We start from the raw sequence: 24,723 nt of genomic DNA, 5'->3' as shown, positions 1-24,723 counted from the left end.
TTCAATCAATTCTATGTTGAAATGCGACAAGAACTAGTAAAGGAAATAAATAGTTCATTTATCCCAATTAACAATAGAAGTTGTTGTAATTATTAAGTGTCTAAGGCACTTGATTTTTCAAGTTTGTATCAACCTGAAACTAGAAATGATGAAGAATGTATTGTTAACATTCCCTGAAACTTGGTTTCGTTACCTTGTTTATGTTTTCCTTTATTCAGATAAGTTCAAAATAAATGTATATAAATGAAATTGTTGACATAAGCTGGTTTACAACATAGTTTGTTAAAGTAGGCGAGAATTTTATACAGCTCGATGATTACTTGCCTGGGGTAATAAATGTCACCATGGTTTTATGCATCACAAAAACGGGGAATAAAATGGACCATTTCATAACCGTTAACATTACGATAATGGTTTTAATGGACATAATGTTTTGGACAGATAAAAGAAAAGAAACGTTATGGTCCAATTTGAAAGGGCAAGAAACATATTTAACCTACAGAAAAAATATCTGCACATGAGAACAGATTATGTTTCAAATAAGTTGACAAAAGTAATGTCGAGAATATTACGCATAAGATATAAAATATTACACAACTATAAAAGGAAATAGAAATGATATTGAAAAATCCAACAAAAAATCAGGTTTGCCTATTAACAGTGTTGAAAAAATTGCACATAATTTAAAGATAACAAAATATAACTTGATGACCTAGTTATCAATGATCTTTACACATTCTTATCTAAAACAAAGTTGATGACACAATTATATCATGTTTCCATCCAATGTTTCCTACAGTGAAGTAATCTAGCACTTATAACCTTAAATTTCACTAAATTGTATCAAATTTTGTAATACAATCTGTCTCATCTACACTTTTTCACATTAACAGCATTCATGTTTACAAATGTTACTTGAGGAAGCTGCAAATGGATTGAATTTAAACTTTTACATATACATGCAGATGATATGTAAAGGCAACACCCTAGTTCACAAGTTGATCAATTCAAAGCTGAGTATTCAATCAAAGTATCAATAATTTACTTTTTTATTTTATGCATCTTGTATAAATTCAATTTTTATACATTCAGACATGTTTTTTTCTTAATTCTAGAAAGAAAAAAAATATATATATTATTTTTTATTTTTTTTTGCTCCTTGGAGCCATTATAGATCTGCGGAAATCCGCAAATCTGTAAACAAATCACATTCCTCATACTTTATCAAGATGAACCAAATATAGGATTCATAAGCTGTCGCACCTCAAGAAAATATTCCACCAGAATAATTTGACTTCCAACATTTTTGCAAAATGCCATTGTTAAGCATGTATACCAAGTTTCATACAAATGTCTTTAAAGCCTTCATATCTAACGTCCACAACTGACTTTTAGTATATCTATAATAATCCCTATAACACCATGTCAATGACAATACCTCAATATTCTTCATTGAAAACAAGAGTGCAGCACAGTGAACGCCAACACGTAATGTTTTTCAGTTGAAAAAACCAGCAGCACTCAACAATTATTTGTGTAGTGTCTCTGATGACAAGTTTTAACATGAAAATAACTAACAACTCTGACAACACCACATATGCTGATGGAAATACAGATAAGCTGGAAACAGACTAGCTCATAACCTGTTTGTACCATAGTTTATCTGCACCAATCAAGTGTACATACCTATCATAGAATTCTGGAAGTTCCTGGTGAAGTTCGTTGTTCAGATCGTCGTAGATTTTCTGTGCCTGTTCCAAGTCCTCCTGAGCCTAAGGAAAGCAAATAAATATGGTAAAATACAGAGTCATTCATTAGTTTACTCATAAAATACAAATTCTTTCAATGACTTACTCATAAAATACAGGGTCTTTCATTGGCTAACTCATAACATAAAAGGTATGTTATTGACTTACTCATAAAATACAGGGTCTTTCATTGGTTTTCTCATAACATACTGGGGTTTTCATTGGCTTCCTCATAAAATACTGGGGTTTTCATTGGTTTTCACATAAAATACAGGTTCTTTCATTGTTTACTCATTAAATACAGGGTCATTCATTGGTTTACTCATAAAATATATAATAGGGTCTTTCTTGGATTTACTCATAAAATACAGGGTCTTTCATTGGCTTTCTCATAAAATACTGGGTTTTTCATTGACTTACACATAAAATACAGGGTATTTTATTGTTGACTCATAAAATGCAGAGTAATTCATTGGTTTACTCATAAAATACAGGGTTCTTCATTGGTTTACTCACAAAATACAGGGTCATTTAATGGTTTACACATAAAATACTGGGTCATTCATTGGTTTACTCATAAAATACATGGTCTTTCATTGGTTTACTCATAAAATACATGGTCTTTCATTGGTTTACTCATAAAATATGGGTTCTTTCATTTGTTTACTCATAAAATACAGTGTCTTTGATTATGATGATGATGATGATGATGATGATGATGATGATGATGATGATGATGATTAAAATGGTTGCATTATGGGTGTCAGCGAACTTCAGGCAGCCATGATTTTAAGTAGCTATTGAGACTATTGTAATTGTTGTCATTTCAACTTTATTAACATAAAGCATGAAAAAAGCAAAACGTAGCAAAAGTAAGTATGTATATGAAAGAGTCAGATTTATAAAAGTGTATATCAAGCATCATTATTTCAACCTTAAACAATGCTATTTAAAGCATGTATACATTAATGTTCTTTTAAAAAATGCGTAACTTTATTCATTTTTTCTACAGCACCTCATTGTAATATGAACTACTTTATGGTCATAAATATCATAATATAGTGTATGTATTCTAATTTGCATACCAACTATGTAAATGAATAAGTTAACCCATAAACGAGATATTACAACTATGTCAACAATTTGAGGTGAATGTGAAATGGTTTTTTTCTTTTCTTCAATGGTAATGGTTTTTAAATGAAGGTTAATACATCATTTAATGAAAGAGGTCATAACTTATCCACTTATCGTAAACAGGACTAATAATAGTTCATTGAAACTCAAAATTTAACTGAAATGTTATGTACAGTAGACTATTCAAATTTTACTAGTTAATTTTATTTTTAAGATTTGCTTTTTTTTCCCGCAAATTAGTCCGTTTACATAGAAACTTTGTCAAGTCAATAAACGGTTGTATTTTTATGTTTTAATATCATAAATTGAGTAAAGAATTTTAAACCTCATAATATTTGCCAAAACAGAAAAACATGAAAACATGACCTTACTAAATTAAAACAATTTACAGTACTACAAAACCTTCAGGGAAGGATAATGGAACATGTAATAGCCTGTTATGGTTCAAAATTGTTAGTTTGTACTAAAATATATGGCTTGATGTGACAATTGCATTACCATTTATTTTGTGTAAATACATACTAACAATTTTTGAGTTTTGTAGTAATTTTCATTATATTGTGTTAACTATCAGCCACATTTTATATCTAACATTTCACTTGATTAGAATCAATAACAGATACCTGCTGCTTTTCTGAATTAAATGTTTTGGAAAACTTGAGAAATACTTCCTTCTCATTGGACAAAATGTAATGTTGACCACTAAACATAATTGTTTCTTTCTTTAAGCATGAAACTATTTTTGACAGTATTATAACAAATGTCTTTGATTCAACATGACAGAAACCCCTCCAGTGCATTTTATCCGCAATCCTATGTATGGTTTCATAAGAGAGCAATCAGCCCTTCAAAATTGATCTTAGGAATATTGCTAAATCAGTACTCTCATCACAAAACAGATGAAATGCCCCCATGCTCGTCTTATTCCACACAAACCTTGGTAACTTTCGCATCGTCTTTTTTCTTGCCGTTCTGCAGCACCTCCAGATTGTGTTTGGCATTGTCGTAGTCGGTCAACTTCCTGCCACGCTTAGATATCCGCAACTGAAATATTGCAATTAATTAAGTTAAACAAGAAACGCCGCAATGTGATGAAACCAGGTTTTTAATGATCGTCAGAAGAACTTCAGCCTGTGTCTGTTTTTCTATTTTTAGTAACAGTGACTTTGACCCTGGGGACCCCAAATGCAATCCATTGAAAGGTATCCATAAACTCTTCCTTCATACCAAGTTGGGTCAGTATATGTCCACCCTAACTTAAATTATTCAGTTTCAACCATTTTTCTATTTTTAGTAACAGTGACCTTGACCTTGAACCTAGGGACCCCAAATGCAATCCCATGAAAGGTATCCATAAACTCTTCCTTTATACCTGGTTTGGTCAAGATATGTGGACCCTGACTAAAGCTATTCAGTTCCAACTATTTTTCTATTTTTAGTAACAGTGACCTTGACCCTAGGGACCCCAAACGCAATCCCATGAAAGTATCGATAAACTCTTCCCATAGACCAAGTTTGGTCAAGATATGGCAACCCTAACTAAAGATATTCAGTGTCAACTGTTTTTCTATTTTTAGTAACAGTGACTTTGACCCTAGGGACCCCAAACGCAATCCCATGAAAGGTATCCATAAACTCTTCCTATAGACCAAGTTTGGTCAAGATATGTCAACCCTAACTAAAGTTATTCAGTTTCAACCGTTTTTCTATTTTTAGTAACAGTGACCTTGACCTTGACCCTTGGGACCCCAAACGCAATCCCATGAAAGGTATCCTTAAACTCTTCCTATAGACCAAGTTTAGTCAAGATATGTCATCCCTAATTAAAGTTATTCAGTTTCAACCGTTTTTTTCACTATGTGAAAACCTGGTTAAAAATAGCTAAATCAAATTGAGAGCTAGAAATGAAATTGAAAAAACACACACCTGACTTCCAAACTACTTAAGTTTTGTTTTACTAAGCATGTTTTGTGAGGGTTGTTTATTTGGTATCAAATAAAACATAAGAGTGGAGTTGTGGTAGCTTAATGTAAGGGATGATGGTCAGGCATTTTGTGAGGGCTGTATAACATAGTTCTCATTGTACCTTGCCAACAAATTATACACAAGAGAAGAGTTGTGTTATCTTGCTTGGGGGATGTCAGACAGGTGTTTTGAGAGGGCTGATTAAAACAGTTCTAATTTAAATTTGGTATGAAGTAATACACAAGAGCAAGAGCTGTGACACCTTAATGTTTGGAATGTTGGTCAGATATTTTGTAAGGGCTGTCTAAAAAGATGTGATACCTTAATGCCAGGAAAGTTTGTAAGGTATTTTGTGAGGGGCTCCTGAACATGATCTTGAAGTTTCTGTATGTAGTCCATCCATAACACATCCATGTTCTGAAAAGTCACAATGAAACAAAAATTAATACAGTTAACTGACAAAATGAAAGTTTTTTTTTCTTTCATTCATAGCATAAAAAGTTCATGATTAATTTGTTACTTTTTCTGTTGCTCTAATGCTTTTACTGTTTTCATCAGTTTTTTTTTCCAAATTGCAAACTTCTGGAAAATGGCTTCCATTTAAGACCTAGTTTAAGGAATGTTTGGCATGATAATCCCCTGCTGTGCGTCTCCTTCTAATTGCACTGGTGTCACAGTAGGGGCAAATTTCCTGTGTATTCGTTTATTGGCTCAGGGCCATATAGGGTCCATTTATATAATGAAACATCCAAAACTGGACTGCAGGATACTCAGATTGGAGATCTGATAAGACAATTAGGCAATAAGATTAAGATAAATTAACAGAGGTTGTGTACAAATACACGTTTTTTTTTTTTTTTTTGGGGGGGGGGTCACTTATAGACGAATTAAACTAGGCCTTTAAAGGAAGTTTGGAAATATATTACTAAATGGGCTTATTTAAAAGTTAAACTTAATGAATTCACTGTTTAGGATCATTATTTTTTATGCAATAAAACTTTATACTGGCAATCAATTTAAACAAAAAACACATTAAAACACAACAAATAATACTATTATTCGAAATTTACTTCTATTGATGAACGGGCATACATCCAAGGTTGTTTTCTACAGAAAATGACCAGTGTGTTCCAACTGCCAAAAATATGTCTGTAAATTATATGCCCTGTAACCTTAGTCTGAAAATTGATGAGAGCTAACTGAGCTTACATTGAGTATTTCTGTGAGTTGAGCATGGTTTTCCCACTCCGGCTCATACGCCTCGGACACTGTGCTGTAGAACGTTTTGGATGCTGTCGCCATTGCTGAAATATAGAACAATGATTTAATACAGGTATTGAAAAGAGGCATTTATTTGTGCTGAAAGAAGGCATGGATTTATGCATGGATTTGTGCTGAATTATGAGGCATGGATTTGTGCTGAATAGAGGCTTGGATTTGTGCTGAATAGAGGCCTGGATTTGTGCTGAATAGAGGCATGGATTTGTGCTGAATTATGAGGCATGGATTTGTGCTGAATAGAGGCATGGATTTGTGCTGAATTATGAGGCATGGATTTGTGCTGAATAGAGGCATGGATTTGTGCTGAATAGAGGCATGGATTTGTGCTGAATAGAGGCATGGATTTGTGCTGAATAGAGGCATGGATTTGTGCTGAATAGAGGCATGGATTTGTGCTGAATAGAGACATGGATTTGTGCTGAATTATGAGGCATGGATTTGTGCTGAATAGAGGCATGGATTTGTGCTGAATAGAGGCATGGATTTGTGCTGAATAGAGACATGGATTTGTGCTGAATTATGAGGCATGGATTTGTGCTGAATAGAGGCTTGGATTTGTGCTTAATAGAGGCATGAATTTGTGCTGAATCACGAGGCATGGATTTATGCTGAATAGAGGCATGGATCTGTGCTGAATAGAGGCATGGATTTGTGCTGAATGGAGACATGGATTTGTGCTGAATTATGAGGCATGGATTTGTGCTGAATAGAGGCATGGACTTGTGCTGAATAGAGGCATGGATTTGTGCTGAATAGAGGCATGGGTTTGTGCTGAATAGAGACATGGATTTGTGCTGAATTATGAGGCATGGATTTGTGCTGAATGGAGACATGGATTTGTGCTGAATGGAGACATGGATTTGTGCTGAATAGAGACATGGATTTGTGCTGAATAGAGATATGGATTTGTGCTAAATAGAGACATGGATTTGTGCTGAATAGAGGCATGGATTTGTGCTGAATAGAGGCATGGATTTGTGCTGAATAGAGACATGGATTTGTGCTGAATAGAGACATGGATTTGTGCTGAATGGAGACATGGATTTGTGCTGAATGGAGACATGGATTTGTGCTGAATAGAGGCATGGACTTGTGCTGAATAGAGGCAGGGATTTGTGCTGAATAGAGGCAGGGATTTGTGCTGAATAGAGGCATGGATTTGTGCTGAATAGAGACATGGATTTGTGCTGAATTATGAGGCATGGATTTGTGCTGAATAGAGACATGGATTTGTGCTGAATAGAGGCATGGATTTGTGCTGAATTATGAGGCATAGATTTGTGCTGAATAGAGGCATGGACTTGTGCTGAATATAGGCTTGGATTTGTGCTGAACACAGGCATAGTTTGTGCTGAATAGAGATTTGGATTTGTGCTGAATAGAGACATGGATTTGTGCTGAATAGAGACATGGATTTGTGCTGAATAGAGGCATGAATTTGATCTGAATAGAGACTTGGATTTGTGCTGAATAGAGGCATGGATGTGTGCTGAATAGAGGCATGGATTTGTGCTTAAGAGAGACATCGATTTATTATGAAGAGTTTACATGACATTTATACAGCCTCGACAATAATTCAGCTGAATTTTTTTTTTAAAGAAATGCAGGCCAGGCGATTTAGTTTCAAAAGAGAACGCTCTTTTTTGCTGAAAGTGTGCATTAAATGTACATTAATACTAGTGTGATGCATGCCTTTATAAAGATATCTCGTTAATTTGCTTGCAGCAAAGCATTAAGCAATTTCTTGTATCTTGAGTTACACATCGTACAATTAATGCATTAGGGGATTTTTATGTGTAAAAAAACCCATTGCTGTATACTTGAACCTTGGGCTTGTTCGCAGTTTGCAAGTGGATTATATTACATTATACAAATGAATCTTTGAACCGCAAGCATCTTATGAATACATTGATACATCCTTTTGCAATTTAGGTAAAACAAATGTGCATAGAATTTGCATCTTTAATTTTACTGATTAAAATGATGTGTACAACAAAGGATTTCTACATGAAACCAAACGGATGATCTTAGCTTTCATACTTTATCATAAAGATAAATGTAATGATAAAGTTTAATTCACATATTGGACTCATTTATGAACAAGTAAAAAGCTCTGAAGACACTTTTAAAATCAGTGACAAATATGCATTGGAAAACCATTTGCTTTAGGTGGTAGTATATTGAGAATGGCCCATTTATTGTTAATTTTTTTGTCAAAGTTAATTACATTGTTAACGGCATTGTTGTTACCTTTTAAAGATGATTTTTATTATTATAGCATAAGATTCGTGAACTTCTTTTGATAAGCTAATGATGAACAGTTCATGAAAAATTCATAAACTTTGGTTCATGAACTGTTGATGAATTTTTTGATGTTTTTTCTCTCCCAAGAACTTGATGGACAGTTCATGAACATTCATGAACAGTTCATGAACATTCATGAAAAGTTAATCAGTTTATGAACAGATTCTCAAAAGGGTATTTTATTATGTGCTGATTATAATTCAATAAAACAGGCATAGCTGAATCAGTTGTCTCAATATACTTTGCATGCCATGAAAATTAGAGAGTATTAAAAATTCTAAAGTTAACAAAGCTCCAGTTAACAATGTTGTTAACTTTTCAAGGTGAACTATTTTACAAGGTGCTGATAATTCAATAAAACATGCATAGCCAAATCAGCTGTCTCATTATACTTTGCAGGCCATGAACCTTTTAGAGTATTAAAGATTCAAAAGTTAACAAACTTCCAGTTTACAATGTTGGTAACTTTTACAATGTTCTGAACAAAATTTGGTAAATTTTTTTTTAACCATATTAATATATAACATAATGCTACATTTTTTAACTGTTTTGGTCATCTATGGAAGAAAGTGCATCTAGAGGGACAGTAAGATGACCCCTTGAGCAAGAGGTGAACCTTTTATAATAGACAGCCCCTCCGTCTCTGTACTAATGATGTAAACAATTATAATACATAGCACTGAAATAAACTAATTTAATACCATGAATTTCGCTTAAAAATTATTCTGTTCTCCTTCATCTAAGGACATCCTGGTATGCAACATGTACTATCTTTTCGGTTTAAAGGAATGTTAAAATATTGTATAAATGTATTCAGGAGTAAATGTTATCATTATCAAATACAGTATCATTTTAAATAAATATTAAATATCTATTGGGTTATTTACTACTGATATTATATGTCCACAAAAATGTGAGTACATTATGTATTAGAACTATTATACAGACTATAATAGCTGCTATCAGAAATGATCAAGTAACGTTGCCGTATTATGCTTCAAATTTCAGCTCAAAAATAAGATTCCATCGTCAGGGTAGAAAAACAGGATCGTGGATCATTTTCTTGTTAACGCTTGAAACCTTACACTTTTATTATTAAGAGTAATTTTACCACTGAACTGAAAACTACCCTTTTTTATTCATAAGATAATAAGATTTATTATATACTCATCATAAATCCACATGCAATTCATATTGCAATATAATATGGTAGTCCCTGTGTATTCCATTCCAGTGCAATACGGCCTTATTCTATGATTGTGATGTTTCGTCATAACAAGTATTGTTGCGCGATGTTAAAATGACGTCATAAAACAAAATAGTGCGTCGTTAAAATGACATTTGTTATGAAAACATGTGGCTTTTAAGTGAAATAACCAGTAATCTATAAAAGGGTTATTAGTACTGCGTTTTGATCTGGAATGATGTATTGGACTCTCATGGATTTTGCAGATTTAGATTTCACTTGATATATTATAGCTTGCCCCTTGCGAAATCCGAATCTGCAAAAATCCACTCGAGTCGATTACAACCTTCTGTATACAAACACAGTACTAATAACCCTAATGTATTTCCATGATGACCATATAGGGGCATTTAATTATAGGTTGATGCAAAAAAAAAATAAAAAAATAATAAATATATTTATTCAATGCATAATTGTGTTTAACTCATTTGATTTTTTATAGTCAAAAACCAAAAAAGCACATAATGTCGGCACAGGTAAAAAAATAATAGCGATATTTCTTCTTTTTCTTTGTTACGCCACATAGCTATGATTAAAAAAAAACATTCATAAAGGCTAATACTTGTTATCTTTACATCAATCATAATTATCAGTATGTTTTTTTGGTTTTTTAATCACTAAAGTCAAATGAGTTCAACATGATAATATGCTTTAAAATAAAAAATAATTTGGGGGGGGGGGGGGGGGGGGGAGAGTATATCGTGCACCTTTAAATACCTCTCTGTTCAACATCTTTATCAAAATAACCATTGAAAAGATAAAATGAATCATAACATATTTTTATCCAATCATTGAATAAATGTACCAGTATTTACATGAACTTTACATGTAAAAACAAATTGTATTTTTTTTTGATAAAAAGGATAAAATTGCAAAGTCGCAAATAACACGCACATTATAAATGGACTACAGCTTGTGTATCACCTGACTACTCATTACATCGTGTAAAATGAATGAAACTCGATGATAGAAGACTACAAAAGCCTTCATCGGTGTATGATTTTGAGGAATTTTATGGTTTTTACTCCACTGGGTTTTGCGTATATGATAGGTAGTAAATAAATGGGTCACGCAAAAACCATATGCACGGTAAATTGAATTTCATCACTTCATCTTTAGGATTACAATAACTTCATTGAAAATCCACACTTAAGACATTTAAAACAACAAAGATTTTCATTGATACACATTATTATATTGACATAAGGTGTCTCAGAAATGATGTTTTATCAGTAACAAGCTCTGTCCTTAGGCCAAAATGTCAAATCTTCCGTCTACCATTGACATTCGATACACTGTTTGGACCAAAGAATGTCATTTTGGAAAATGATGGCTTTTCAACATTAATATTCATAGTCTGAAATATGTAACAATCTGTAACAGTGAAAAATGATAGCTTCTTGATTTGAAATGTATACATATGAACATGTCGAAGGGTGCCAACAAGACTTCAAATAAATACCTGAATTTATAGACGGACAAACTACAGTCTTGCAGATGTTGTATCAAACTCTTAAATACCTAGAAAACTGCACTTAAGTGTGAATATCTGTCCAGACAAAAATAAATAATTTGAGTTTTTCAATTAACATGATATATCATTGTACATAAAAGCTAAATATTTGAACATTAAAAAAAGTCCATTTTAGTAAAAACACAAATAAATTATGTTCTTTTTTAAAACAAGGTATAGGTATAAACAATAATTCAATATCATACAAAATAGATGCAATAAATTTTGTCCTACAATTCTTTTCAAAACGGCAATCTAAAAGTTATTGATTAATATTTAACCGAGTTCAGGCAATTTTTATTGAATTAATACATTATATTCTCCGAAAGAGAATATTTCTAAACATTCAAAGACATTATGAATGAAATGGAAGTTTTTCAGCATCTTTATAATTCAAAATTACAAAGAAATGTTGCTGATATTTTGCACATACAGACATATACACAATTATGAATTAAGCATCACATAATTATTGACCAAAAGAGGGAAACCCTTTTAAATATCATTAAAAAATCATCTTAAATCAGCCAATAATTATGTAATTCGTAATTAACCCCATGTTTGATGTGCTACGCATTTGCCCCCCTCCATCATCCTTTTTTGATATGCAGTCAGTGAGTCTTCATGAGACTTTTCTGCCCATGCATGAGGTCGTGTAGGCTCTTATATTTGAAACGGTGTAAGCAGAGTAATTTGTCATAAAAATAATTTGTTACACAGAATTTGTACAGAAAACAGAGGGTTTATTCGTTACACCTGTGGGGTAGAGGGCACATTACCCCCAATCTAACAAACTTCATGACAGCATATTTCCCAACTCAATCATATAATAATACATGTATGTAAGTATGTTGTTATTTCCCTAAATGTATCAAGTTCAATCACTTTTATAACTGTCATTAAGCAACCAGCTGCAGTTTTATCACTCATTGATTTTTTTTCACAGTTAATGTTGTTTTTTTATGAATATCATTAGGGAATCATTTGGTCATCACCACTGACATATATAAGGCCAAAAAAATAAAATAGTTTGTTTAGGGTAACCTTCCCAAAATTTCTAGGTAGGGATTTTTTTATTTTATTGATTTTTTTCAAAATCTGTCGTAAGTTAAGAGTGTTTTCTTGCACATGGCAGTCTTTCCTACATTAATGTCATTGCCTGACTTTGTTTTATCATATTAACAATAATTCTGATTAAAATCTGCATATATCCGCCCTCCGCAACTCTCTATTTGCTAACGAATATTTTTTTTGCTCAGAAACAGAAAAAAATAGTTAGGGTCGGCGTATTCTTATAGGTCGGGTCGGGTTACCCGGAACGGACATAATTTTTTTTAGGCCTAATACATAATATTTATAGATATATTATATATGTACTGTGTTTACAAATCATTTTTCATCATGAACATTTCACTAAAACCAATCAAATATTTGGTGATACGTCATGTTATTGATTTTCTTAGCGCCTACTTGCCGATGGCCCGAGATGGCTATGGCCGTTTGCTTCAAAAGCAACAATGTTTAAATGTCTTGCATTGTTTGTTCAATACATATATTAATTACTTTTTAACTTAAATTAATGCTTGACACGATATTTCATAATTATGTCTCCAATTCTATCTCATTTTAACGAACTTATATCATTTGATCAGGGTCTTCTGAATGTACATTCTGATTGGTTAACTTTCAATAGCTCCGCCTACTGGCGATGTTTTGGTAATTGGATGACACGGCCAATTATCGGATTAGGAGATTACCAATTTGTATGAATGGCTTATTGTGATGTTTTGACTAATGGGACATTGGCCATTAATACTCGCTGATTGACAGATTTACAATATGCTAAAATTTTCGGCGAAGTCAATGTCGCTTTGATGATACAAATGGGCGAAGTCTGGGAATTTTAGGCGACCACTTCGCCCAAGTCGCCCCCTCGCGACAGCCCTGTACAAAACCCAAAACTTAACAGTGCATGATGGTAGCAATATTGTAAAACACAACATATATAATTATATTATTACTAAACCATTTAATATTGAAATAATACAAAATGCATCATATTTTTAGTATCATTTATAAATGTTGTCTTTTATGTATACTTCTATGATGCTTACAGTGATATTTATCGTAAAAAAAATATTTTTTCAATGTGATCAAATATTCACTGAGTTATTATTATACTAATTCAATCCCCCATTATTATTTTTGTAAGTCAAACATATTTATTCATTTACAAAAAAAATAAAAAATATGTAATGTCCCACCATAATTGAGATGCTTTCCATCACACAGCTGTAAGCAACGAAAAAACTTGTTGAAGGAATTATAACTAACCAACTTTATAAAGGTGCTGTATAATGGAACAAATTTAGATGAAGTCAGTTGTACATCATTAATATTAATGATATCTTCAAATACTTTAATAATGAAATGAACACGAAGACAGGGTTCTCACTCTACCATGTAATTTTAATTCGACAATCCAAAGAGGGAAAAAATGAAAAAAAAGTGTTTATTTGTGTCCTTTAATGTTACGTTCGAAATGATTATGTTTTGAGTGCCCTATGGTAAATGTATGAATCCAGAGACTTGGAAATGTGAGTAAGACATTCAGTGATCTATCTTGCATGGCATTTAAAGAAAATATCATTTTTCAGTAATGACATTTTAAGTAACAATATTTTGCATTTTTGACAAGAAAACCTGCACTTAGTTGACTCATGCACAAGCTTTTAGAAACTCCTATAATGCATCATGTCAAGATACAGCCTGGCCTAGGTTCAGTCAGGACGGACTGTAAATGTAACCTCGACCTTTGAGGTACAAACCTCAGGGTCTTGTGTGACAAGCAGTCTCATCATGGTGAACCTTCATGGCAAGTATTTTGAAAATCCTATAATGCATGGTCAAGATGCAGCCAGGCCAAGGAATTGCTCACATTATGACAAAATTGCCATTTCCTTCGAAAAACCAATGATTTAAAAATAACCTATTTTATGAAAAGAGTAACACATCATTTGTGTAGTTTGTAAACAAACAATAATTTATATCTGCATTTAACAGGAAACTAAATACCAAATTTCATTATAGTCCTATTTTTTCTGAGTGATAAATCATAAATTATAACAAGCACAATCGATGTGGTTTCCTTCCCGAAACAGGACATTCTCACGTTTTTATCTTAATACTTGAATCAATTTCTTTTTATTAATGCATATACGCTGCTGCATTGTTCTACATTTCACATGCTGCACCTATAAACGTACATGTATCAGCCATATGCCAAGGCTGTGCCCTTGAACCATTCCAAAGTGCAGTAAAACTTAGTATGGTGCTTCAAACCCCTATACCTGGGCCGATAGGCTAATGTTTTTGCCAGTACTTTTTACCATATACTATCAGAAACCCCTATACCTGGGCCGATAGGCTCTTGTGCTTGCCAGGACTTTTTACCATATACTATCAATCTGACAATGCATGGATGTTCTAGCCTATGAATATTGGTAATGGTTTTATACCCAGCTAGTATACGCACAAGCACATGTATGGCAGTGGGAATTTTCATGTTTTCCCATTCTTGTCAGAACATTGATGTATCATTTGAAGTGATAGCTGAGTGCCAAAGCACTACGGGTCAAGATTGAAAAGGTTCCCCTTTTAATCCCTGAACAATATCGATCTTTGTCAATAATCAGTATATGTTGTATCACTGAGGAATGAATCATGATTTATAATATATATATATTTTTCACAATAAAAAGCTCTTTGGAGCTTATAGGGTTTTTTTTAGAGCCTGACATAAACAACAGTACGTTATCTTTATGGCATTCACAAGTGGATTAAGGGGTGTGCACTCGGTGCCCCCCACCCCCATAAATTGTCCAAGTTTACTTTTTATTTCAATATACCAGAAAAAAGGATTAAAATATGCCTATTTCAGACAAGAAATTTTTACAATTTTCTTGGGGGATAACCCTAAATCCCCCTGCCAACACTTTAAACCAAATACAGTTGAGTAGAAATTGCTTTAGCACCACTCAACTATGTTAAAGGGAAGTAGATATTTTACAGATTTGTTCAATGCTGATAAGCATCTGGCTTGTCCCCTTACCTCGTGCATGATGTACATAATTCCGAAGATCTTTTTGAAGTTTCACTGCAGTTTCCTGAAACAAAGGAAACTTAAGCGTAACTGAATGTAAAACCACAATGTATAATTACATGTACATGTTGACAGGGACATATAAATCATGGTTTTTGAAACTTCCTTCTTTGTCTATATAGACTGTTGAAAAGCTAACAAGAAGCGAGAATTCATCCCCTATCATATCTGCCATATTGGGCAGTATCCAATCTAATGATGTTGATATAGATTATTGAAATTGAGAAATGTACACAAGAATATGGTCTTACGCTAACAAGGACATTAGAGTATACAGAGGAAACCCACATGTACAGCTTGATGATCACCATTCCAAGTCCAACCAAAAATATATGACACATACAACCAGGTCGGAATTAAGGCCTGGTACAATTTGCTGTGAAGCGGGTCTGCTAGCCACTGTGCTATTATAAAGCAGACAATCTACTGTCTCTACAATGTTGTGTGGCCTTCATACCAGGGCTTAGGGGCTCCACTGTTAAACATATGATTACCTTCCACAAAGGTGATTTGGAATATCTTGCCTTTTGCCTTAAAGCCATCATCATCCCAACATTACATCACTTTTATCTTTCCAGTCTCTGATATCCCTCCAAAAAGTGTTCAGTAGTACCATACTGTGATACATATAGCTATTCCAAACCTCATCCAACCCAATATGTAATCAAACCATAACCCCACCCATACCGTATCAACCTCTCACCCCAAAAAATCCTAATCCCACCCTTACTGTATAAACCCAACACCCCAAGCAACAGTACAAACCTGTTGTCTTTCGAGCCTCTGACATCCTTCTATGAAGTCAGTGTCATCTTTGGTTCTACCGGTCTTTCCAAGGCTCTGTAATACCTGAATAAAGAAAGGTCATTCGGTATAAGGTTGATATATCTTAAAAGCTTATCAGTAAAGCAGGACAGAAATAATGTATGCCGCATGTACACATGATAAAACTATTGGTATACATTTTGGAACTATACTTGTCTGAGACAATTGGTACACATTTTGGAACTAGACTTGTCTTGAAACTATTTGTATACGTTGGAACTCCAACTCTTGTATTCAGATAATGTGTTTTTGTTTTTGTACTACACTTGGTTTTGGGGCTATTGGTACACATTTTGGAACTACACTATTTCTTGTGACTATTAATTTTATTTTTATTTTAAAACTACACTTGGTTTTGAGACTATATTGGTATACATTTTGGAACTAAATTTGTCTTCTTGAGACTATTGGTACAATCATCGATATTAGACTTTTGAATCAACAACCCCGAATTATTATACTATTGCTTGGCATCAAATTTTTAAACAAGCCCTGCTATAAAATTCACAATTTCAGCAAGCCCGAAAGACATTTTACCAGTGCAGGGCTTGCGGGCTTGTGCTAATTTCGACCACTGTTGGTATATACAATTTGGAACAACACTATTTCTTGAGACTATTTGTATTCATTCTAAAATTACACTTGGTTTTGAGAATATTGGTATACATTTTGGATCCAAAAATGTGTTGAGATTATTGGTATACATTTTGGAACTAATACTTTTGTCTTGAAACTATTGGTAAACATTTCGGAACTACACTTGGTTTGGGGGCTATTGGTATACATTTTGGAACTACTTCTCTTGTCTTGGATTTACACTTCGTCATGAGATTATCGGTTAATTAATATCTTGTAACTACACTTCATTTTCAGGCCATAATGGTCAACAATTTTGAACTTCACATTGTCTTGCGACTATTGGTATGTATACAGGTACATTTACATTTAGGTTGCATCAGTAATGGGCTAAATCTGCGATTGATGTGTTATGCCCAATTGCCAACAATTGAAATCATGGTTGCAAATAATTTCATTGTTTCATATATGGGGATTTTCTTTACAAATCTGAATATTTCAATGCAACTTGGGTATTCATACTTCACATAATGTACATTTACAGCCTTTCAGTTTTCACAAACAGCTTTTAACCTAGCATATCCATTACATGTGCATAGCCTTTGGGCAGACAGCCTTTGGGCAGACAGTTAAAATATTCAATTCAGCAAAATTTTCATAAATGTGTTTCAAGTCTGACTTTTAAACCCAAAACCTGAAACTTGATACAGATAGCCACACTATTTACAGGTGCATAGCTGAAATATGAAATTTTAGATGCTTAACAAAAACATTATTTTTCCCCCATTTGTTTTTCATAAAAAAACAAAACCACTAGACACTATTTATAGGTGCATCCAAAATTTAACTCACATACAAAATTTTAAATGTTAAAGTTCAAACTTTCAAATTCTATCATCATTTTCCCTTATTTTTTTCTAATTTTATTTTCACAAATATACATGTAGATCATAAAGTGTTGAAAATGTATGCAAATTTTGTTGCATTTGTTCATTTTTATATAATATTATGCACATAATCATTGCAATAGCTAAAAGCTGTCATACGACTCATTATCGCAAAAACCTTCAGCTTGATATGTGTACAGACATTGGCTGTGTTGTAATCTTACTTAACGGTATTAATATATATATATTATTGATATCATCCAAATGAGTCAGCTTGCAGCATACTTCATTACATTAAATAACATATAATGACTTAAACAATATTATGAATATATGTGGTAAATCAATATAAATAAAACTAGCATACATGTATGTAGGCAGTTAGGCAAATAACATACTTTATAGAGAATATTTATTGACGCACTACATGTACTTTTGACATTATTTTTGATAAACAAAAAATAACAATTTAAACAAATAATCAAACAGGTTGAACATTTTTTAATTTATCAAAAATAATTTTCAGTATATGAAATGTTCAGTGTACACATGTATCAAATCAAAAGGGTTTAACCAAATTTAATTACATGTGTATACAATGAAAACTACAGGGGTAAGCTGAAAGCCTTAGTAGACAGAAATTCAACTAAAACAATGTTTAGAGGCAGACTACGTTAATGAATAAAAGAGCAATGAATTAAGTGAAAAATAAACAAAATCTTGAAAAGACTAACTCTTTCACAACATAATGACACATAAAAAATTGAAAACAATATTTGTCATTATATTTGCTATTTTGGCCAGCTGATTCTGTATATTTCCCAAAGTCAACTTTTTTTCCCAATTTGCAAGGAGCAGGCGGTAAAAACAATTCCAAAATATTATTGATGTACCAACACCGCAAACAGACCACACATGATTCAAAATAGCGTTGCTGATAAATGATGGACAATTAAGACAGCATACTTGTAAATTTAATTATTTCTATCTAAGGATGTTTTGTATAATTTGAGTTATGGTGCTCCGCGGATGACAACTGAAGGCCAATGACAATACCTAGACTTTTTTCTTACAAAAAACAACAACAAAGCAGCTGCGATGTAATTAAGTGATCAAAATTAGACTTCTGAATGAGCAAGCCAAAAATCATACTCTTATTTGTGGTTGGAAAAGAAATAATCACCAAAGTCTCGGATAGAAAATTCAGAATTTCAACAAGCCCGGAAATATTTTTTCTATGGTGGTTTTGCCTAAACTTCGGCTGATTTCAATGATTGACAACCTTGTAAAATTTTACCATTTAGAACATGTACATCAGGATGAAACTGTATACAAGGTGCTGAAAGTTAATTGAAGGCAATCAAAGTTTTGTCAACACCAAACAGATAATAGTTGGTCTAGTCAGTCGATAATTAAAACTAATTTGAATGTGATTCATACAGTCATCCTCATAATGACTAGAACGTTAGGCTTTTTCTTTTCATCTTCAAGTCAGCGAAATTATAGTTTGAAAATTACAATCAAATTCTTTATCAATATGAATTTATTAACTTAAAAAATGATGTTAAACAAACTTATTAAGTTGGAAGTTTTCCTATTCAGAATTTAAAATTGAAAGTATGAACTTCTTTGGCATCAATTCTAAGTTTTTCTTTGAAATATGGAAGTTAAATGCTTAAATTAAATTGTTTTGTTTTTTTACAAAAGGTATGAAGACCTTAAAAATGCCTGTGTTTAAGGCAACCAGACCCTTCCTGGAAGAAACCCTCGACCTTAGAGACTTTTCGACTCTTACATTTAGGTAAAAATATACATCTAATTTTCCAAATTTTAGTTGTTGTTGACCTTGAAAGCCATTTGAGTTGATTTAACTGTGTCCCTACCCTATCTAGCATTTTTGAGACCGTTGCTCTAAACTCAGATTTATTTTTAGACCCTAACTTAAACTACTAGAAAAGAGATCATCAAAAATTGTATTTCTCAATCAAATGTACAGCTCCATTCTTTAACACGTACTTGCGAAAATGAATGCTTTTAAATGGCATTCCTTTCCACTTCGAACAGCATGAATCTAAATTGTTATCATGAATGAAATTATAGGATTGAACCATATTTGACAAATGTAAACAAATAGGTAAGATAATTTGCAACAGTTTAAACACTTGACTGCTATTTGTTTGGTACTTTTAGTAGTTTAAGAATGTGATTAAATTACATATCATCATAACTGATATGAAGAGTACAGGAATTGAGTGTAAATTTATGTCTTAGTAGTTTGGACTCAGATGTGAATTGGCTTAATGATAATAAGAGTATAAAAATATAGTTCCAAGAAAACAATTAATCTGATGGTTTTCCATGAAATATCATGTTATTTTCACTGCTGTTATTTTCTATTTCATAAATTTACCCAATTTGATTGATTTTGGTTACTAAAAGAAAGATAGTGCTTACTATGCCCAGTTGAATTTCTTTAAAATGTCATGATGTCACAAAAATCATGACAAATTCACAATGCTATGGTTTCTCATGATTTTCCTAATAAATCTGACCAATCAAATCTCTTTTTCTTCAAAAATGTTGCATATAAACAATTTTCATAAATTTTGGTGTAAGATGAAAAAAAAAACTCACTTGTGATCTCAAAAAAATTGTATAAAAATAAAATTTAAATTATAATTTAAATTATTATGAACAAATTTCTCAGTGAAACACCGCTATTTAACAAATATCCCCTATTTATATTTAGGTGTTTCAATGGAATTTTTGTAGTGAAACTTTTAAGTGTCAATACCACAAGCACAGGGAAGTATTAAAAAGAATAAATATTTCAAGGCCAGGGAAGAAGTTCATGTATACATGCACTTTGAACTTTCACTATCAAAGGAGTATCACAATATACAATATCATGATTGAACTGATTTATGTCAAAATTATCATAAATGTGCTTAGGTAAATAATTCTTATTTCTTAGAAAATTAACTTCCATTTACAGGGCTTCGTTTAAGGAAGTTTGGAAGTACATTGCTCACCAAAAATGGGCTAAAACTTGTCAAATTTGAGAAATTTTTCAAGGTTAAAAGCTTTAAAGTTTAAAATATCAAAACCTGGTGTTAGCATTACTTTAATGGTCAATAATTGTCACATTTTTAATAAGTCCTGAATTAAAAGGAATAATTTTAATATAAACTCATGAAGTTGGCAAGTTAATATTTAAGTTGTAAACTATTGAATTTTCTACATGTACATAATAGTTGACAAAAGGTGCAATCAATTGTAGTGTGAGAACTCTTCCACAAAATAGAGAAAAGCTTCCAAAATTTAATGTCAGCCTTAGAAATTCTAAGTTCATACTTTCAAATTCTTAATCAAGTTAATGGAGCTCTGATTTTAGTGTTAGAGAAGGGTTTTAATTTACGGTAACCTCCTGGTGACTGGTACATGCAGACAACCAATCAACTGAGGCCAACAGTGTTGCACGCTGTTGTATGAGTAATAAATACAATGTACAACACCCAGACAATCTGAGGTGATTTTAGTACATATTCTGCAGGCAGTAAACCCCTCCCTCAAATCGAATTACATGGTAGTCTTAATTGTCCACCCAATGAAATTACACTGAACAATCCCAACCTTTAACATTGATACATGCATTGTATTTACTAATTAATTCAAAAGAAACCCACAAACAATACAATAATGTTACATCTATAGCAATTCATTTTGCTGCGAATCCTGAGTCCTTTACTCATTTACAACATTAAACTTTCTGAAGACACATAATTCTGATACAAGTGAATCAGCCGGAGTCATGGTACTCACATATCCACAAAATTATCTTTGGAATACAATTGGTATGCAAAGAGGATGGGACATGATTTTATGTAATGAAGCAGATTTGAAAATGTTGTAATGTGACTAACTGAATGTACATGGAGGGAACTGAAACACTGGTGCCAGAGACGCAAACAATGTTCATATATATTTTATAATATATATAATTATATATATCCAAAACAGGTGTTCCCATATATATTTGTATATAAAAATGTTATAACATTGAAATATATATAACATTTAATATTCAAAGGAAAGGTTTCAACAGTTCTGACAAAAACTTCAACATATCATTATGGGGACAGACACTCATGATGGACAGCAGATAGACAGGGTTTTGATTTTTTGACAGACCAGCTGTAGCAAGTCTGAGTAAGGTGTACCAAAAAAAAATGTAAGTTTCGGTTTCCCGGCCTACCCAGATTTTTCGCATGAGGGTAATGAAATAAAATATTGCTGGCAGATTTATTTCTTGGTCCGTCCCAATATGGTGGACCTTAATTTAAAACAATCATCATTTTCAATTATTGTCTGAACCCTGGATGTCAAGTTCCGCCAAAGATCATTGTACAACAATGTTGGAAAAGAGCTTACGTGGGACTGTGGTCAGACGGCTGACAAATCCCAGTTAGTCTAAGCTTCATATGTGGGAGTTAGACTTAAATTATTTAAAAAATTCTGATATATATATAGAATATATTTTATGATGTAAAAAATAGCGTCAGAATCTTAGACATTGATCCCTGTGTATGCATTCTGTTACACTGTTTGTATGTCGTATTGGGGTAAATTGTGACAGTTGTATAATATAAACAACCAAAATAATAATAATATAATAATGCTTTTTCCCTTTATTGCCTTAAAAATAGAAAAGTTTTAAGATTGAAATGAAATGATACGAACTGACAACAATAACATGACACCAGAGTTCACAGATACAAATAATAATGTTCTTTATTGTAAAATTGTGAAATAAAATACTTTATACCAACATTCTACACATACTTGGGAAGTTGACAGATCAAATAACCTGGAGCAATCTAGACTTGTCAACTCTGGTAGCAGTCATTTTTCACACCTGCTTGATAATTTGCCTTTTTAAACTAAAGTGTTAATGTTAAAATCTCCCAAATTTAGGTGCAGATAAATGGAAGAAAATGTGGTTGATTTAAATCGGAAAACAATTTAAACGTACCTTGGTTTTTCGCCGGCGTAGAAATTTTTCTGTTTTATTTAAAATCCCACCCTTGCTGTTTTCAGCCATCTTTGTTTTCATTCAGTTCACACACTGAATGTTACGACAGTTTTGATTGGTTAGTATGTTGGTCATATTTTACCCAAAGTCTATAGTGCAGTTCACCAACTGAGTTCCATTTTGGGGGAGGTAACTGAAGATTTTGCACATAAGGAATTGTCTCCCTTGCTGTACAACTGTAGTGCGTGTGGGTTAGAACCAGCCGCCCGGTTAGCTCAGTTGGTTAGAGCGCCGTGCTAGTGTTCCGGCGGTCGTGGGTTCGAGCCCCACACCGGGCGCACTTTTCCTCCCAGGTTTACTTTACAACAACAAATAACATGTTTTCTTTGTCCATACATTTTATTGAAATAGTTTTGATGAACTGCATGATCCACAACATAATTAACATGTTTAAATATTCATTAATATAAGGTTAATACACCTTTTTGAGGTCGTAACCATCTGCTAAGGCCCGCAAAATGGTTTAAAGCCCGAGTGCGTAGCAGGAGGGTTGTAAACTGTTTTAAGGGCCTTTGCAGATGATAACGACCGAAAAATGGTGTATGATCGCTATTATTGCATAAAATACACACGATGAGAAGCGTTTGTGTTTAAAAGGGCTGTGAAAAGTCACGAAAATGCAAAAACAGTTAGTTCAAAATAACCTCAATAACTGGTGCTTGTGTGACGTCATGAGTGATGTCATTGAAAAGGTTTTACATTAAGCTCGATTCGGCCGCAACATAACTCGGCAGTTGCTTTTTTGTTTCGTTGCCATTTTTTGCAGTGGTCATTCGTTTGGAAAGTTTTGGGGGGTTTTTTTTTGGGGGGGGGGAATTTGACTGGATAACTGGGATTATTTACACACAATACATATCGGGTTATCGATTAATTACCGATGTAGTCCTACTTTAACCAGTATTTGTTTTGACAACTAATTTAAGCCTGAAAATTTTGTAAACAATTTCTTGATAAAATGTACAGCATCTTCAGTATCAGAGATTTTTTTTTGAAATTTTTTTGTTCATTGCATACGACGTAATGGAATCATGTCCATCTAAGTCGTTTGTTCTGAATAAAATCGACAGAAATAACTTAAGTTCGGAGGAGTTGAACGTTTTAAACTTAATTTAGTGCTTCTAAACAAATAGTCAAAACAACTGCAGAAAGTAAACACACATGTATCAGCTTTCCTGGAAAAGACAAGTCAGAAGAAAATATGTAAGTTAGATGCGGTTTATTTAATTATTTGATATTATTTGTTTTTGTGCAAAAGTTGGCATCGTTGACCCACTTTCGGTCAGAAACCAGGTTGCTCAGCTGTTATGATGGCATCATTGATGCGAGCCACGAAAGCGCATATGTAAAACAAAAAGCCGGTCATTAATTAACGGCACGTGAATTTACTGAATAATGCACGTTTTCTACCGATAACGCCCGGGTTTATACGTTTTAACGCACCGCAATAACGGACCGAAAACACACATTTTATGCAATAATGCTTTATATGACTTGTTGTTTATCGTTTATGATGATATTTGAATAATAGGATATATACATACATGTGTAAAGCTGTATGTCATTATGTTTTGTTTTAATAGGCCACATCAAAAATATGATGTTTTATAGTTGACACTGTAATTTTGTCATAATGTGTTACCTTCTTAAACCAAAGATGTTGTTATTATTATCACAAACTAGGAGTCAACATAATTATTTAAAGCAAGGTACAGGGGTCAAACGTAAACTATTTTGCAGAATTTTAAGTGCGGAACATGTCCAGTGCAGAACAAAATGGCAGATTTCCGCAAAAATAGTTTGCGTTGGGCCACGAACCTAATATAAACCTATTTATAAGTCGGTAGATGGACCTCCTGCAGGCATATATTTTTTAACTATGTTTGAATCAAATCACATGTTTTGAACAGCGCAATGTATGGCACAGACAATTTAAAATGAATTCGTTTTGTTCTATTGTGTTTCAATGAACTTCGATCAATGCTTAACATAT

The 24,723-nt window shown here is 32.9% G+C and overlaps 1 protein-coding gene and 1 non-coding gene across 6 annotated transcripts in view; one reads left to right on the top strand and one right to left on the bottom strand.

Annotated features, from left to right (window-relative positions):
- LOC128234197 (bridging integrator 2-like) overlaps positions 1-22,767 on the bottom strand; it is a 46,772-nt gene extending 24,005 nt beyond the window's left edge. For all 5 annotated transcript variants that reach the window (XM_052948275.1, XM_052948271.1, XM_052948273.1 and 2 more), the window contains exons 1-7: positions 22,674-22,767; positions 16,119-16,202; positions 15,303-15,357; positions 6,057-6,151; positions 5,169-5,264; positions 3,819-3,926; positions 1,687-1,772 (exon numbers count right to left, since the gene is read on the bottom strand). In XM_052948275.1, coding sequence (XP_052804235.1) covers positions 1,687-1,772; positions 3,819-3,926; positions 5,169-5,264; positions 6,057-6,151; positions 15,303-15,357; positions 16,119-16,202; positions 22,674-22,754 — 605 coding nt within the window. In that variant the 5' untranslated portion in view covers positions 22,755-22,767. The remainder of the gene's footprint in view (positions 1-1,686; positions 1,773-3,818; positions 3,927-5,168; positions 5,265-6,056; positions 6,152-15,302; positions 15,358-16,118; positions 16,203-22,673) is intronic.
- A 170-nt stretch (positions 22,768-22,937) lies between these two features.
- Trnat-agu (transfer RNA threonine (anticodon AGU)) lies at positions 22,938-23,011 on the top strand. The gene has a single exon. It is a non-coding gene; the product is annotated as a tRNA-Thr (tRNA).
- The last annotated feature ends 1,712 nt before the right edge of the window (positions 23,012-24,723 follow it).

The sequence above is a fragment of the Mya arenaria genome, chromosome 5, assembly GCF_026914265.1.
Source record: "Mya arenaria isolate MELC-2E11 chromosome 5, ASM2691426v1".
NCBI lineage: Eukaryota > Metazoa > Mollusca > Bivalvia > Myida > Myidae > Mya > Mya arenaria.
Note: the sequence above shows the minus strand (reverse complement) of the source record. Positions and strands in the feature narration are given on the sequence as shown.